We start from the raw sequence: 14501 nt of genomic DNA on the forward strand, positions 1-14501 counted from the left end.
TGCATGCATTTGTTGATTTATTTTGAAAGCCCTGTTATCATTTCAAATTCTAGAAATTAAATATGGCATATTTAATTGTCTACTTTAATAAGTACCTTGTTCTTCTCTGCTGCAGCTTGGTCATTAGCATAAAAGTTTCTACAAGAGAAAACACCTATATTTACATATTAAATTCATATTAAGATTGAATCAAATTCACTTAATTATAATATGTCAACATGTTACACTCAAACTCTGATTTACTTAATTGTTTATTTGATTTATAATATGTGTTTTAAGAAATAAGAGATTCTGTGTTAAAGAAAAAAGAGAGAGAATTGTGAAGGCATGCAAGTGGCTAGGTGATAAAGAAATAAGAGAGAGAATTGTGAAGGCATGCAAGTGGCTAGGTGATAAAGAAATAAAAAGATAAACAAAAAGATAAGGATTCAACTGAATAAAAAATAATACATTGAAATTGAAATAAAAATAAAAGGATAGATTGAAATTGAGTACAAAGAGAATCACTCTACTTTCTACCCAATTTCTTGACGCAACAAGAAAGGGACTCCTCAACCTAACTTGTCAACGCCATAGTTTGGGAATTGAATCGAAGGGACTCCTCAACCTTCTACCCAATTCTCCGATGTAACAAAAGAGGGACTTCTCAACCTCAATTGTCCACACCATGGTTTCATCGTGAAACCAAAAAGGGGTTTTGAAACCTCTAAATCATTCTATGCTACGACTAGAATAGCTAAGGAGGTATTTATAACCTCTTATTAGGTTAAAACAAAGAAAACCCTAAAGCTAATAAACATAAGGCCCAATCTAGTAATTAAATAAACAAAATCAAAATACATTAAATAAAATATTCTAAAAATATAAACTAAAATATCTTCTAAATAACTCTTGAACTCTTCATATCACGAACATTTGAAGCACGTATCACTAGGTCAGTAAAGAGTGAGTGAGGCCTCAGGAAAAAATTGGTTCACATGGCTGCAATTGCTACATTGATGCAGTTTTAGTGGTTATACTAACAACAATGTTTATGCTGCATTCGTGACTGTGTCTACAAAATGTTGATTTTGGTACCATGTTACTAGTCGACGGAGTTCGTTAGTTGAGTGAACTTATACAATTGTGTTTATTAATAGGTGAAAGATACAAATTATTCTTGAAGAATTTGGAATTAAGTTCTGCATTGTCATTTCTTTTTATGCTTTGGCCTTTCAGGGACAAACTCCACTTTTCCCTAAAATTTCAGCCACGAGGCTGCTGGGCGTGTAATTTTGGTATTTCTTTCTTTGTCTGGTTAATTTAGAAGTATATTGTATTTGCACTTGAATTACATATGATTGAAGAACAGGAATTTTATAAGGATGTTGAAACTTGGAACAAAGAAATGGACCACTGACTCATTAAGATTTCGAAAATGATCAGTTTGGATGCTTGGCTAAACATATTAGTGGAGACATTCAATGATTCTCACATAGGAATTGAAACATGATCTCTTATTTTCTGTAATTATGCTTGGCTAAGTGCTTCAGTATAATTTTACTTTGGTGCATGCTCTGTGCAGTTATTTAGGGATATTGGCTTAGCTATTGCGACAAAAGACAAAAGACAAAAGATTAAAAACAAATGGGCTATGATAAAATCTAATGTAATACAACTTCTTGGTCGGTTGTGTCAATTTGACCAGAAAAAAGTAAGAAAGAAATAAATATCAATGCTTGGATATTAGTGAATCCAGTCTAATGTGATGTAATAACTTCTCGTTTGCTTTGTTCTGTGCAGTTTTGTATTTCTCTTTGTGCCTTAGTTCCTCCTAGAAAAGTTTGCAATGGAAGTTTCACAGCTTCAGTTCAACTTTTGGATCTTCTTTTCCAATGCTCTATGTGCTCTCGCTTTGAACTTCTCTATTTTCCTAGTAATAGGTAGAACTGGTGCTGTGACCATCCGAGTCGCCGGCATGCTTAAAAACTGGATATTAATAGCCCTTTCAACTGTTATATTTCCAGAGTCCACAATAACTGGGTTAAATATAACTGGCTATCCTATAGGTAAGTTTCAGTTGAAACTCGAAAGTCGAAACACATTCTTAATATCACTCCCTCCTTTGTCTTGATCAACTATTCATCTTTTACTTCTGCAGCACTATATGGCGTTGTGATGTACAATTACATAAAAGTCAAGGACGTTCGAGCCTCTCAACAACCTACTGAAATCATTCCATATCAAATCACAAAGGTATCTTCTTGAGTCTTGACATGTATAGTTGCATACTTGCATTTTTATGTCCCGGTCTCATTGTAAACTTGTTTGATACACAAGACTGGAGATTTGAGAAGAGACCTTTTGACATTTATGCGTCATTGAACACCGGCAACAATGAGGGAAGCATTGGAGGTAATGGTTTCACATCAGATAAGAGCATTATAGTGAGACATACTTCTCCGAATGCTGGGAATTGTCATCATCAAAAGCCAAATCAAAGATCTGCATGAAGTCATCAACAAAATGAACATGAAGACCTTCTTTAATATTTGGTGCCAGCTCGTCAAAGTCTCTCCTGTTGGCAGAAGGGAATACAATGGTCTTAACTTCGCTTCTCCTCGCAGCTATTATTTTCTCCTTAACCTGCACCATATTCAAAGCATTGCATGAGTCAAGGAATGCAAATAAATAATCCATATCACAAAAAATTGGGCAAGGGTTCATAGAGGTTTGTATTCTTTTTTATTCATCTACAGATAGTTTTGAGTTTGATTTTTTAATTTTTATAATTGCGAATGTCATTATAAATATTTTTCTAATTACTTTTTTATATAATTATGCAGGATAATATTGAGGATGATAATGAAGATTAAGCTAATTATTATTGTAGTTTATTGGCTAAGATAGAGTAGTGTTAGGAATGGAAACATGTATGATTGACTAATGACTTTTATTAGAAGATACTTATGTAGGATATAATATTTTAGTTTTTTGTAGAGTATCAGTAGTAAATTCTAAGTAGTATCATGATTATTTTGATATGGCTATGCTTACTTTAGTATGAGATGTATGAATATTTAAAATTAACTTCATTCTAGTACTTTTGGATCATTATTATAAATATATTTTGGTTACGAATAATTTTTATTAGTTAAAGAAATTATTTATAATAACTATGTATTTATTTTTATTTTATAATATTTAACTTATTTAATTAAAAATACAGAATTATTATATATGTAATCATATTACTAAATATTATGTTGTATTAATAATTATTAGAATATTATATATATATATAACCTAAGGCTACACTTATATACAGTAGCTATAGTATACAAAAAAAAAGGGACCTAAGGGTACACTTATAAACGGTAGCCATGGTATACAATGTGGCTACGCTTTATAGGTGATGCAGTAGTGTTGAAAAGTGTAGCCTATTCTGGTGAAAATGGAAGCTGAAAAGCGTAGCCTTTGGTCCTGGACAACATCACTTGAAAAAGCGTAGCCCAAAAAGCGTAGCCTTAGCCTAAGGCATCATTTTTTTACTTTTAGCTACACTTTTCAAGTGTACTTGAATGGGTGATTTTCTTGTAGTCGGAAAACGTAAATTATGAATAAAATTGATTCAACAAATAAATTAAAAAGTTTAAAAACAATTATCTTTTATATTGATAACGTGAATAGTTATAAAAAAGAATGGATATGATTACACGACTGTGTAAAACGCTTTACAATTGACAGTATATCAAAATTAAATTCAAAATTTAAAGTCAATATCATTATGTTGTATAGTAATTTTATTTTTCAATCCAAAAAAATTTCATCTTTTGCCCATCCACATTTTTGGATACCCAATCATTTTTGGACTACCAACACCCTAGTCTATATGAAATCCATATTTTTTTTATGTCAAAATCTCTCAAATGCCCATGCGGTAAACCACACATTATTATTGCACTTACAATAACTTTCAGGTTTGACCTACGTTTCATGCACTCATTGGATACACTAACCACTCTACATGTGTCATATGGCTGTTGGACAGTCAAATATAAGCCATCCTTGGCCATCTATCTCCATGCCACCATAGAACTCGCCTACATATAATGATATAAATATGGATAGAAGGACATAATTTTAAGCATCTTTTTTCTATAATATTAAATGTTAGAAATAAGAGACTAAACTGAAGAAAGGATTGTGTATTATTCAGAGTTATGTCTAAAGTACAATGTACAAGGGGTATATATAGTCGCTAGAAGAATCAAAGTAATAAAAGCATAGAATCCTACAATTAATATACATATATTCTATATAAATATAAATGATACTAATTGATTCTAATGCATACCCCCTCACACTCAAGTGGGAGCTAAGGACATCATTTTGAGTTTGGATAACAGAGTCTGAAAATGAGTCGAATGATGAGCTTTCGTGAAGATATCAGCAGTCTGATCCAGTGTTCCAATAGCGATGAGATGAACAGCATTAATAAGGATACGTTGCTGAGCAAAATGACAATCAATCTCAATGTGTTTGGTGCATTCATGAAACACATCATTATGGGCAATCTGAATAGCATTGTGGTTGTCACAAAAAACATTAGTAGGGGATGATTGAGGAGCACCCAAATCTTTGAGAAGCCAACGAATCGAGACAACCTCAACAGTGGTGTCAGCAAGATCACGATACTCAGCTTCTGTGCTTGATCGAGCAGTGAACATTTGGTTCTTAATTAGCACGCCAAGAAATGAGAGCGTCACCAAGAAATAAACAGTAACCAGTAGAAGAACGACGATTAGTGGGATCACTAGCCCAATCAACATCGGAGTATGCTTGAAGGGACAAAGATGAATGGGCAGAAAAATAAAGGCCATGAAATAGGGTGCCTTTGATGTAACAAAGAATGCGAAGAACTGCCGCATAGTGAGTAGTACGAGGAGCTAATAAGAACTGGCTAAGCACATGAACCGAATAGGTGATGTCTGGTCGGGTGACAGTCAAGTAGATGAGACCTCCAACTAACTATCGATAGAGAGTAGGATTATCCAAAACAGTGCCATCCATAGGGGTAAATCGAATATTAGGCTCAAGGGGAGTCGACTCAGTGCGACTATCTGTAATTCCGGCGCAAGCAAGAAGATCTGAAGCATACTTTGCCTAAGAGAGATAGATGCCATCATCTATGGATATGACCTCGAGACCAAGAAAATAGTTGAGGGAACCAAGATCTTTCATCTCAAAGGTATGGTGAAGGGAGGCTTTGAGATCAGCGATACCATCAACATCATTGCCAGTAATTGATCATGTCATCAACATACAAAAGCAGAAGAACAACTCTACGTTCACTTTTACGAATAAAAAGCGCATTCTCATGAGGGCTGTAAGTGAAACCGAGATTGCAGATAGTGGTGTTGAACTTGTCAAACCATTCACGAGGAGCTTGCTTAAGACCATAAAGTGCCTTGCGAAGGAGACAGACTTTGCTAGAAGGACAAGGATAACCTAGAGGTGGTTTCATATAAACCTTCTTTTTCAAATCTCCATTGAGAAATGCATTCTTCACGTCCATCTGACTGAGAGACCATTTTTTTACCGCAGCAATGGCAAGAAGAGCTCGAACAGATGTGAGACGAACAATAGGAGCAAAAGTCTTTTCATAATCAATATCATATTGTTGCGTACAACCTTGAGCAACTAAGCGTGCCTTATAATGGTCAATAGAGCCATCGGAGCGAGTTTTGATCTTGTATACCCATCTACTGCCCACAACTTCCTGATTAGAAGGAGGATCAACCAAATCCCAAGTGTATGCTTTTTCAAGTGCTTGTATTTCTTCCTACATTGCTTGTTGCCAATTTGGATTTGTGGAGGCTTCTCTGAATGACTTAGGTTTATGTTGATGAGTAATAGTAGAAAAGCAATGATAATAAAAAAGATGAGGAGGTGGATTTCTTACCCTAGAATAGCGAGTGGTAGGAGGAGGCATGACGGTAAGAGCAGGATCGGCGTCCGATCTAGAATCATCGGAAGATGGAGAAGGCGGAAGAGCAGGAGGCTGTAAAGAGTGACCCAAGATAGAACTTGTAGAATCATCACTAGGAAAAAGGTCAACATTGGGGTTAGTGAAGAAAGGTGACTGAGTAGGAGGAATGGACTCAAAGGAGGAAAATCGAGAAAACATGTGATGCTCCTAGAAGACAACATGACGAGATATACGAATACGTTTAGAGAGAGGATCCCAACAACGATAACGCTTGTGTTTAGTGCCATAACCAAGAAAACAACACATGCGAGCTCGAGGTTCAAGCTTACTATGTTCATGAGGTTGAAGAAGAATGAAACAGACACAATAAAAAACTAAAACAGAACTGTAATCTGGAGAGGTATGATAAAGATGCTAAAAGGGAGTAACATTACCAAGAACAGAAGAAGGAAGTCTATTGATAACATGAACAGCAGTAAGAACAGCTTCACTCCAAGTACACTCAGGACACGAAGAAGAAAGAAGCATTGCACGAATAGAGTCAACAAGGTGACGGTGTTTGCGTTCAGCTCGGCCATTTTGTTGAGAGGTACCAGGGCAAGAAAACTCAGACAAAGTACCATGTTCTGCAAGAAAGACTAAAAGTTTGGAATCATGGTATTCCATATTATTATCGCGTCGAAAAAACTTAATGACCTTGAAAAACTGAGTTTTAATTATAGTGGAAAAGTTAATATAAATCTGAGGTAACTCATGGCGATTAGCCATCAAATAAACCCAAGTATAGCGTGAATAATCATCAATAAAAATGACAAAGTATCGAGCTCCCCCGATAAAAGCGGTAGGAGCAGGGCCCCAAACATCAAAGTGAATAAGATCAAAAGGAGAGCAAGCAAGAGATGAATTATTGTGAAAAGATAAAGCAGGTTGTTTGGCAGTTTGACAAGAAATGCAATCAAAAGATTCATTAGGAACTTGACCCAAAACACCCTGAGACACAAGAGGACGTAATTTTCCTAAGGAGCTATGGGCAAGACGTTGAAGTCATAAGTGAAGGGTAGATGGAAAAGAAGCAGCACAGAGATTTGGCACAAGAGGAATATGAAGATTCTCGAGTTCGAACAATCTTCCGACCTTACGTCCAATCCCGATGATTTGTCTCGTCCGACGATCCTGTACACGACAACCAGAAATGAAAAAAGTGACATCAAAACTGAGATCAACAAGTTGACCAACAGAAATAAGGTTAAAGTTCAACTTGGGAATATAATAAGTATCAGGGAGATTAAGAGTTAACTGGGAAATAAAATCTTTGTGTGTTGCGTGCAAGAGGGAACCATTAGCGGTATTGACAGAAGGTGCATTTGTAGTGGTAGACAAAGACGAGAAGAGATGACGCAAAGGTGACATGTGATTAAAGCAACCGGAATCAAAGTACCATGTAGAATTACCTGGAGGAGTCGAAAAAGTAACAGGAGTATTACCAGAAAGGGAGAGAAGATGCTTAAGAAGAGACGCAATATCAAAGAGAGAGACAGGAGACGGGTTGAGAGGAGCAGAAGTGGTAGATTCAGTAGTAGCAGACATATTTTTGGAGAAGTTGGGATGACAAGCATGCTTGAGGTGATCAGGACGTGGTGGGCGAGTAGGACAGGCAGTAATCAAATATTCCGAGAGCTTGCAATAATGGCAGAACAACTGTGAACAATGGTAGCTAATTTGACCTTTCTGGTGGCATGTGCGACATTCAATAGAAGGACAGTCTGAGAAGAGGTGCCCGAAATGGTTACAGTTTCTACAAAATTTACTCTTTCTGTCTGTGGCAGCAAAAGCATCTGACTTTTCCATAATAGGAGATAGAGATCAAAGAGAGGTGAGAAACTACAATTTTGGAGCAGAAAATGAGAAAACGGAGGAAAATCGGGAAGAGCTCACCAAAAAACCTTAGGGAGGGTCCCACTGCATGCCTGCCACATCAGCTGCCACGTCGAATGACACGTCAGCAGGTAAGGACATGTGGCGCTGCGTGATTGGAGACGAAGGACATCTCAGCGCTGACTGGGCGGGGTTGACAAGCGGGTTGGCGAAGCAGATCAGGTCGGGCACGCGGCTTGATCACGGCTCCGTCTGCCTTTTGACTGACACGTGGCGCGTCTGGGAGTCGTTAATCTGGGCGCTGATCCGACGGCATTGGAGGCGTCTGGGGGAGAGCGTCTTCAATCGGACAGGGAACTTCAACTGGCGCGTCTGGCGGTGATTCTGGTGGCGTTGGAAACGTTGCGACGAGGAGAAGGCGAGGGTGGCGGCGGTGACGAACCAAAGCGTCGGGAAGGAGTCGAAAAATGAGCACAAAGTACTACCGGAGGAAACAAAATAAAAGCGCTAGAAACCAATTATTTCTAAAAAAAATAACCTGAGCTCTTGATACCATGTCAGAAACAAGAGACTAAACTGAAGAAAGAATTGTTTATTATTCAGAGTTATGTCTAAAGTACAATGTACAAGGGGTATATATAGCTACTAAAAGAATCAAAATAATAAAAGCACAGAATCCTACAATTAATATACAGATATACTATATAAATATAAATGATACTAATTGATTCCAATGATTCTCTAATACTATAGTTCATTGAGAACTTCAAGTGTGTTATTTGAACTTGAGAAATAGAACTTTCGTCCTTGAATAATGTCTGCAAGCGCAAGACACGATGCATCACGTGACCGCCAAAGCCTAGATCCACATTGTACTAGTAAGTCGTCAATGATGAAAACTAAGTTTTTGTAAATATGAGAAACGATAAACAGGAAAGGTCTCTTGAGGAAAAATGAATTGTTTGGAGATTGCAGGTCACAGGAAAAGTACAATGGCAGAACTAAACTAAAAACTTCAGAGTGAAACATATTTGTTTTTATTTTGAGTTTTGATTATAGCATGTTACCTAGATGTAATTCATGTAAAAATGATATTTTTTAAAGATTCAATGCATGTTTATAATCTTGAAAAACTTGATGATACCAAGTCTTAGGATCCAAGGGAAAAAAAGTCTTCTAATATGAAAGAAAAACGTATTGAATGCTGATGAACTCTTTTGAGTTTTGTATCCTTGTTAAGAGCCATTTACTTATTTTCTCTTCACTTATTTTCTCAAATTCAGACGAAGTTTGCAATGGCACTAGTATTGAAGAGAAAATAAGTGAATGACTCTCAACAAGGAAACAAAAAAAATATAAAGGAAATGGTTGTCGTCCTTGATTATCCATGTTATTATAATGAACGCGAGCTAAAAGGGGTAAAAATCTACCTCACTTCCCCTTTGAATAGTATAGTAAGTATACATGAAAAGGAGGTCTATAACGATGAGACGAAATTTCTTAGAGTTTATCCGAAAGACAAAAAAAGATAGTATGAACAACTATTCCTCCTTACTATAAGCAATCCTTACACGATGTCTTTGTTCAGCTCTTTTCCACCTAACAATCAAGTAACACAAGGAGAAAAGTGTGTTGATCTGCCGGAGAGACAAGATACTTTAGGTTAATGTATTAAATAAAAAATGAGGACCATCATTTAAATGAGTTACGTGATGGAAAATACTAACCAGAATTATCATAGCAATGACAAGAAGGGGCCACGACCAAAGAACTGACATGAATAGTCCATTTGGATCAAAATAGTTTTGACTAGAGAAGCTTTTCCAGTTCAAAATTACCAAAGATCCCAATATCAAATATTATTAGTAAAATTAACCAACAAACTAAATTCTAATGTCTATCCTATTCTAACAAATACAATTAATAAAGCTATAAAATAAATCTAATTTTTATTAAGATACTAATTGTTATCACTAACATAAACTAACCAGTTATATAACTAATATTTGTCTACACACAATATAATATATTCTAATACTACCATTTAATTACTATAAATAACATTAAATCATAAATATTATTTTATATTCATACTTACAAAAATTTTAAAAATTACTTACATAATTAGGTTGACTAAGATAATTAATCAATTTCTTTAACTTTTTGCTTCTTAGACATTATGTAGTTTGGCTGAATTCAAAAATTTGGTTTCTGGTAGTACTTAGAGTATGAAGGTAGTTTAAAAAGTATTGAAATGTTGAGAGTGAAGGAAATGATGAGAGGGATCAGCGCGAGAGAAAAGAAAGAAAGGAGCCTTGCCGACACCTGTACAACGGTGTGCAAATTTGAGGCTCAGATTTGCGGAACACCTCCTCACTGTCCGATTTTATCATATTCAACCATGTGCATCCAATTAGTCAAGGTGACAAATTTAAAGCTCATATTTATAGAGATGATTCTATTCGTCTGATCTCCATCATTTTAAAGATGGCCGTCCGATTGATGCACACATTTTTTTGCCAAACGCAAATATAAAGGTTTGATTTGCTCGAACTACTAACCCTCCGATTTTTAGTGAGTTAAATTTGACCTTTCAATTTGTTCTCCATCCTCTTCCACACACACAACTAGAAATTGGATTAATACAGACAGATTTACAGGCATATTTAGTCTTTATTACAGACGGATTTTTGGTTACCGACGAAATTACCGACGAATTTTGTCCCTCTGTAAAAGCCCCGCCGGAAATTATTTACCGACAAATTTTTTTTCCGTCGGAAAATTACCGACGGATTTTCCATCTATAATTACAGATGAATTTTTTGATGGATTTTCTGTCTGTAATTACAGACAGATTTTCAAACAGATTTTCCGTCTGTAATTTGAATTTTGGAAAATCATCTCACACTCTGATTACAGACAGAAAATTCGTCTGTAAATCTGTCAGTAAGGTAAAATAAATTTTTTCATTGCAAAATAAACATGTTTTCATACAAAATAAATATAAAAAAACTCAACTTAACTCATATAAATTATATATTATTTTCTTTTCTTTGAAATATATGAAAAATAGATTATCTATATAATATTTCTTTGCATATAACTCTACTTATTCAATAATATACGGTTATACATCCATATGGAGTGAAAATTACATCCATGTCTCAGAAACATTAGTAGAGTAGCATCCTTAGAATTTTCTAAAATTTCTTGAACAATGCAAGCTAAGCTAGAGACCACTCATATGGTAAGTGTAGAACTTTATGGCAGCTATGTACACTCTATTGATTCTACAATGTACACTCTATTGAAGTTGCAATGGCCACAACGGCAGCAGCTATGCCTGCCACGGATACTGCAGCATGCAACTGAGCATTATGAGTCCTAATTTCCTGCTTTTTCCTCTCCTTTCGATCCTTCAGCTATCTTCCCATTGTCCTTCCTCTCAGCAAACTCCTGTAAAGTTAGTATGCAAAAGTTTACAAGAAGAATAACAAAGAAAAAGAGTGATGAATGATTGGGCTTTTATTTTTAGTATATAATCATGAGGTTGAGTGTAATGTACCCCATTTCTGAACAAGTTTTGACTAGAAAGAAATTCTGGATTGATTGCTTGATGGGGGTAAAAATAAGTCCTACACATAGTGATTGACTGTTCCAAATGACATGTGAAGTCAAAAGAATCAATTACCATATATCTTGATCTTTTGTCAAGAATATATTTGAGCACTGCAACAGATGTGGAGAAAAAGATCAACACAGTTTCTCAATGATTTATATGATTTGTATGACATCATGGTGCAGATTTGAAATTAGCTACCTATATGCACTGATCAGAACTCAACAATTTCTGTGTCCCCGTGAGAGCAATATAATGCAACAACAACAACAACTGCTCCTAATAAAAAACTAAATTTGTGATGAGACAAATTTGTAGAAGCATGTATTATAACAAGTCAGCCAAAAGAGCAAAACACTAATGAAAGTTTTCATTAATGCTCTAAATATCCAGTTTATAGATCTCCTCATTATGTAAACTTAATCCAATTAATATGAATGTCATTCATTACCAGAAATTTTGAAGCATTTGCAGCCTCTAAAGTGTAATCCAATTCACCAACAAAACCTTTCCCAAGCTCATCAGCATATAGGCGAGGGTCACTCTTTCTCTTGGCAATCTTTTGCAGCAGCCCTAACTGAACTTATTAATATACACATTAGATTAACATTTAATGTTGGATGGAACAATAATGGTGAAGAACCAAGGTCAACAATAGTCAATACAAACCCCAAGACGAAGAATATAGACATCTCGCACCACCACATGGTGCAAATTAGGATGCTGAACTTTCACAGCAACATTAATGCCATTCGTAGTACGAGCAAAGTAGACCTATAACGTACCTTTGAGTATTGTAATGAGAACATTTACTTTCCAAATGAAGGTATAGACAGGCCAAAGTGGCTATGAGTAAAATGGTAAATCTACTCAAATGATGTCTTATGATATTCATATCCATCAAAAAATTGTGACAAGTGATGAGTGAGTCCGAAATAGAGTGACAGAGGAGTCGAAAATAAAGTACAAAAAGCTTAAATAATAAAGGTAATAGAAGCACAACGTTGAATATAAATGAATATTTTTTAGAAAAAGAAGAAAGAAACGAAAAAACAAAGGAAGGATTGGGTTAAATTATCACTTAAATTATAACATTTTATAAATGAATATAGATGCTTCGAAGGGAGGATGCTAATTGGAAACATCTAGCCAAAACCCTGTAATTGGATGCCTGACAAAGCAATTCATATCACCATTAAATTATAAAAATTAATTAAAATATGAAAATAGATTTGGATAAATAGATTTTAAAGCTAACGGGATTAGTTAAAAGGTTATGAATAGCATTTTTTTTCCATTTCTGTAAAGATAAATTTTGCTGTCAAAATTATTGCCACTGCCACTAAATGCAGGCTCCAGTTTGACACCAACTTGAAATATTCTTTTTAAGTTGCTGAAATAGCTAATTGCATTTCATAATAAATTGGAACTTGGAGGCTTTATGGTAACCAATATATCTGCAAAATAAATTAAAAAAAAAAGTAACCCAGCTACTAGAAAACATATAATTCAAAATTTAGACAATATATGAATGATGAACAAAATGGCAAAGTCATTGTTTTGTTATTTTCACAGATCACAGATATTTAAAACCAATCATGACACTTGATATACATCAATCTCACCTTAGAACGAGTAAACAATAAAGAGATGCTAAAAGTGTGTGCCATTGCCTCAAAATTTGCAGGCCCATTTTCTACAGAGGTTGCTTGAACCCAGATGGAAGAAAGCAACAGACTCACTTGGTGACTGCTCAATCTAAGAGAACCTAAATCCTGAAAAGAATAACCCCATGGTTAGGAACAACCAAGGGTCTCCATTGTTGGACAAGAAAAAATAAATGACCAAACCAACTGATAGATATATGTAATAAAATTGAATCCAAGAAGAATCAATAAAATTTAAATATGATCGACACGAACTCCATCATATCGTATGCTCCCACTATGGCACTATTAATATAATACAATTAATACCGATAAGTAGAAAATGGCATACCTCTTTTCCATCAGTTAGTGCACGAGTAAAGCTATAACCACGATATGGATGAACAGCATTTTTATCCCCAGTAACTTCTGCAACCGTGTTTCCTTCTAGCAGTTTCCCATTTAAGTGTTCTGCTTCAGAGAAACTATCATGCTGAATGTGGAAGCTATTACTCTGTACCTTCATAGCCATCTTTGTTTTCTGGTCCAACTAAGGAGAAACCATTGATGGCATAAGCACCATAGAGAAGACACCATGTGCTCCAATTTGTGTTTCATGTTCGGATGAGCCATGGCCACAAGCAATTGATGGAACAAGGCATCAGGGAAAGCCTGGAATAAGTCCAAAAAACACCCTATGTCTTTAGATAAACGAATAAAGCTGAATAGGTAGAAATGTTATTTCCAATCTATGTAGGAATGCTTGTCTTCTTCTGATATGACACATTAGGGACAGAACTGATTAATTTTGCGGTTTGATAGACAGTAGAAATTGTTGTTTTGGCTAGGAGGGTAGAAGTAGAAATATTCTCTAAAACCACAGCCATCAAATCAAGAATGGGCCCTACATCTCCAACCTGTTCTACAAAGCACACTACTTCGAGAATTACATTAAATCAAACTATTGGCAGTTCAGTATTTTAACAATCAGGTTCTAAGCATGAGATCTGAAAAGGAAATAGAGTCACTATCACCTTCACAGTTTGAAGAAAGTCACTAAGGAATAATTCCTGTGTTGCCTTGGACTGGTGACTGCAGGCCAAGATTTCCATCATATGCTTGACAGCCACATCATATATCCCAAGTTAAGCATACCACCTATAACAATGAAAAGTAAGAAAGTTTAAAGAATCTAGATGCATATGTTCTACATTATTAAACAACCGGAATATGCTATTACTGAAGCAAGTCAAACTTACTGTCCTATATGAAAATGAACATGATCATTGATGTAGCTCCAAGTAGAAGGATCACTATCACATTGCAGCAAGAAGCAGCAGCAAAAGAAAAAAGATAGTGCAGTGAAAAGAAACACCGAAAATTGAAAAAC

General features: G+C 35.4%; 1 protein-coding gene and 3 long non-coding RNA genes across 4 annotated transcripts; 1 reads left to right on the plus strand and 3 right to left on the minus strand.

Moving 5' to 3' along the window:
• On the plus strand, positions 958-2247 carry LOC107606994 (probable sugar phosphate/phosphate translocator At1g48230). Its single transcript, XM_021107748.1, has 2 exons — positions 958-2048; positions 2141-2247. The coding sequence occupies exons 1-2, from the start codon at positions 1829-1831 to the stop codon at positions 2245-2247; spliced, it is 327 nt and encodes a 108-aa protein (XP_020963407.1). The 5' UTR covers positions 958-1828.
• Positions 9341-9678, minus strand: LOC110264528. Its single transcript, XR_002350709.1, has 2 exons — positions 9574-9678; positions 9341-9483 (listed from the first exon to the last, which is right to left on the minus strand). It is a non-coding gene; the product is annotated as an uncharacterized LOC110264528 (long non-coding RNA).
• Positions 11009-13848, minus strand: LOC107606993. Its single transcript, XR_002351283.1, has 5 exons — positions 13464-13848; positions 13091-13240; positions 11667-12636; positions 11412-11575; positions 11009-11302 (listed from the first exon to the last, which is right to left on the minus strand). It is a non-coding gene; the product is annotated as an uncharacterized LOC107606993 (long non-coding RNA).
• On the minus strand, positions 14146-14501 carry LOC107610023. The gene is made up of 2 exons (XR_001613373.2): positions 14371-14501; positions 14146-14269 (listed from the first exon to the last, which is right to left on the minus strand). It is a non-coding gene; the product is annotated as an uncharacterized LOC107610023 (long non-coding RNA).

The sequence above is a fragment of the Arachis ipaensis genome, chromosome B07, assembly GCF_000816755.2.
Source record: "Arachis ipaensis cultivar K30076 chromosome B07, Araip1.1, whole genome shotgun sequence".
In the NCBI taxonomy this organism is placed as follows: Eukaryota; Viridiplantae; Streptophyta; class Magnoliopsida; order Fabales; family Fabaceae; genus Arachis; species Arachis ipaensis.

Excerpts from the sequence above, each read along its gene's own strand:
- LOC107606994 (XM_021107748.1), top strand. The coding sequence starts at position 1,829 with ATGGAAGTTTCACAGCTTCAGTTCAACTTTTGGATCTTCTTTTCCAAT. Across the intron at positions 2,049-2,140 it reads TATAACTGGCTATCCTATAG|CACTATATGGCGTTGTGATG; the intron begins GTAAGTTTCAGT and ends TTACTTCTGCAG.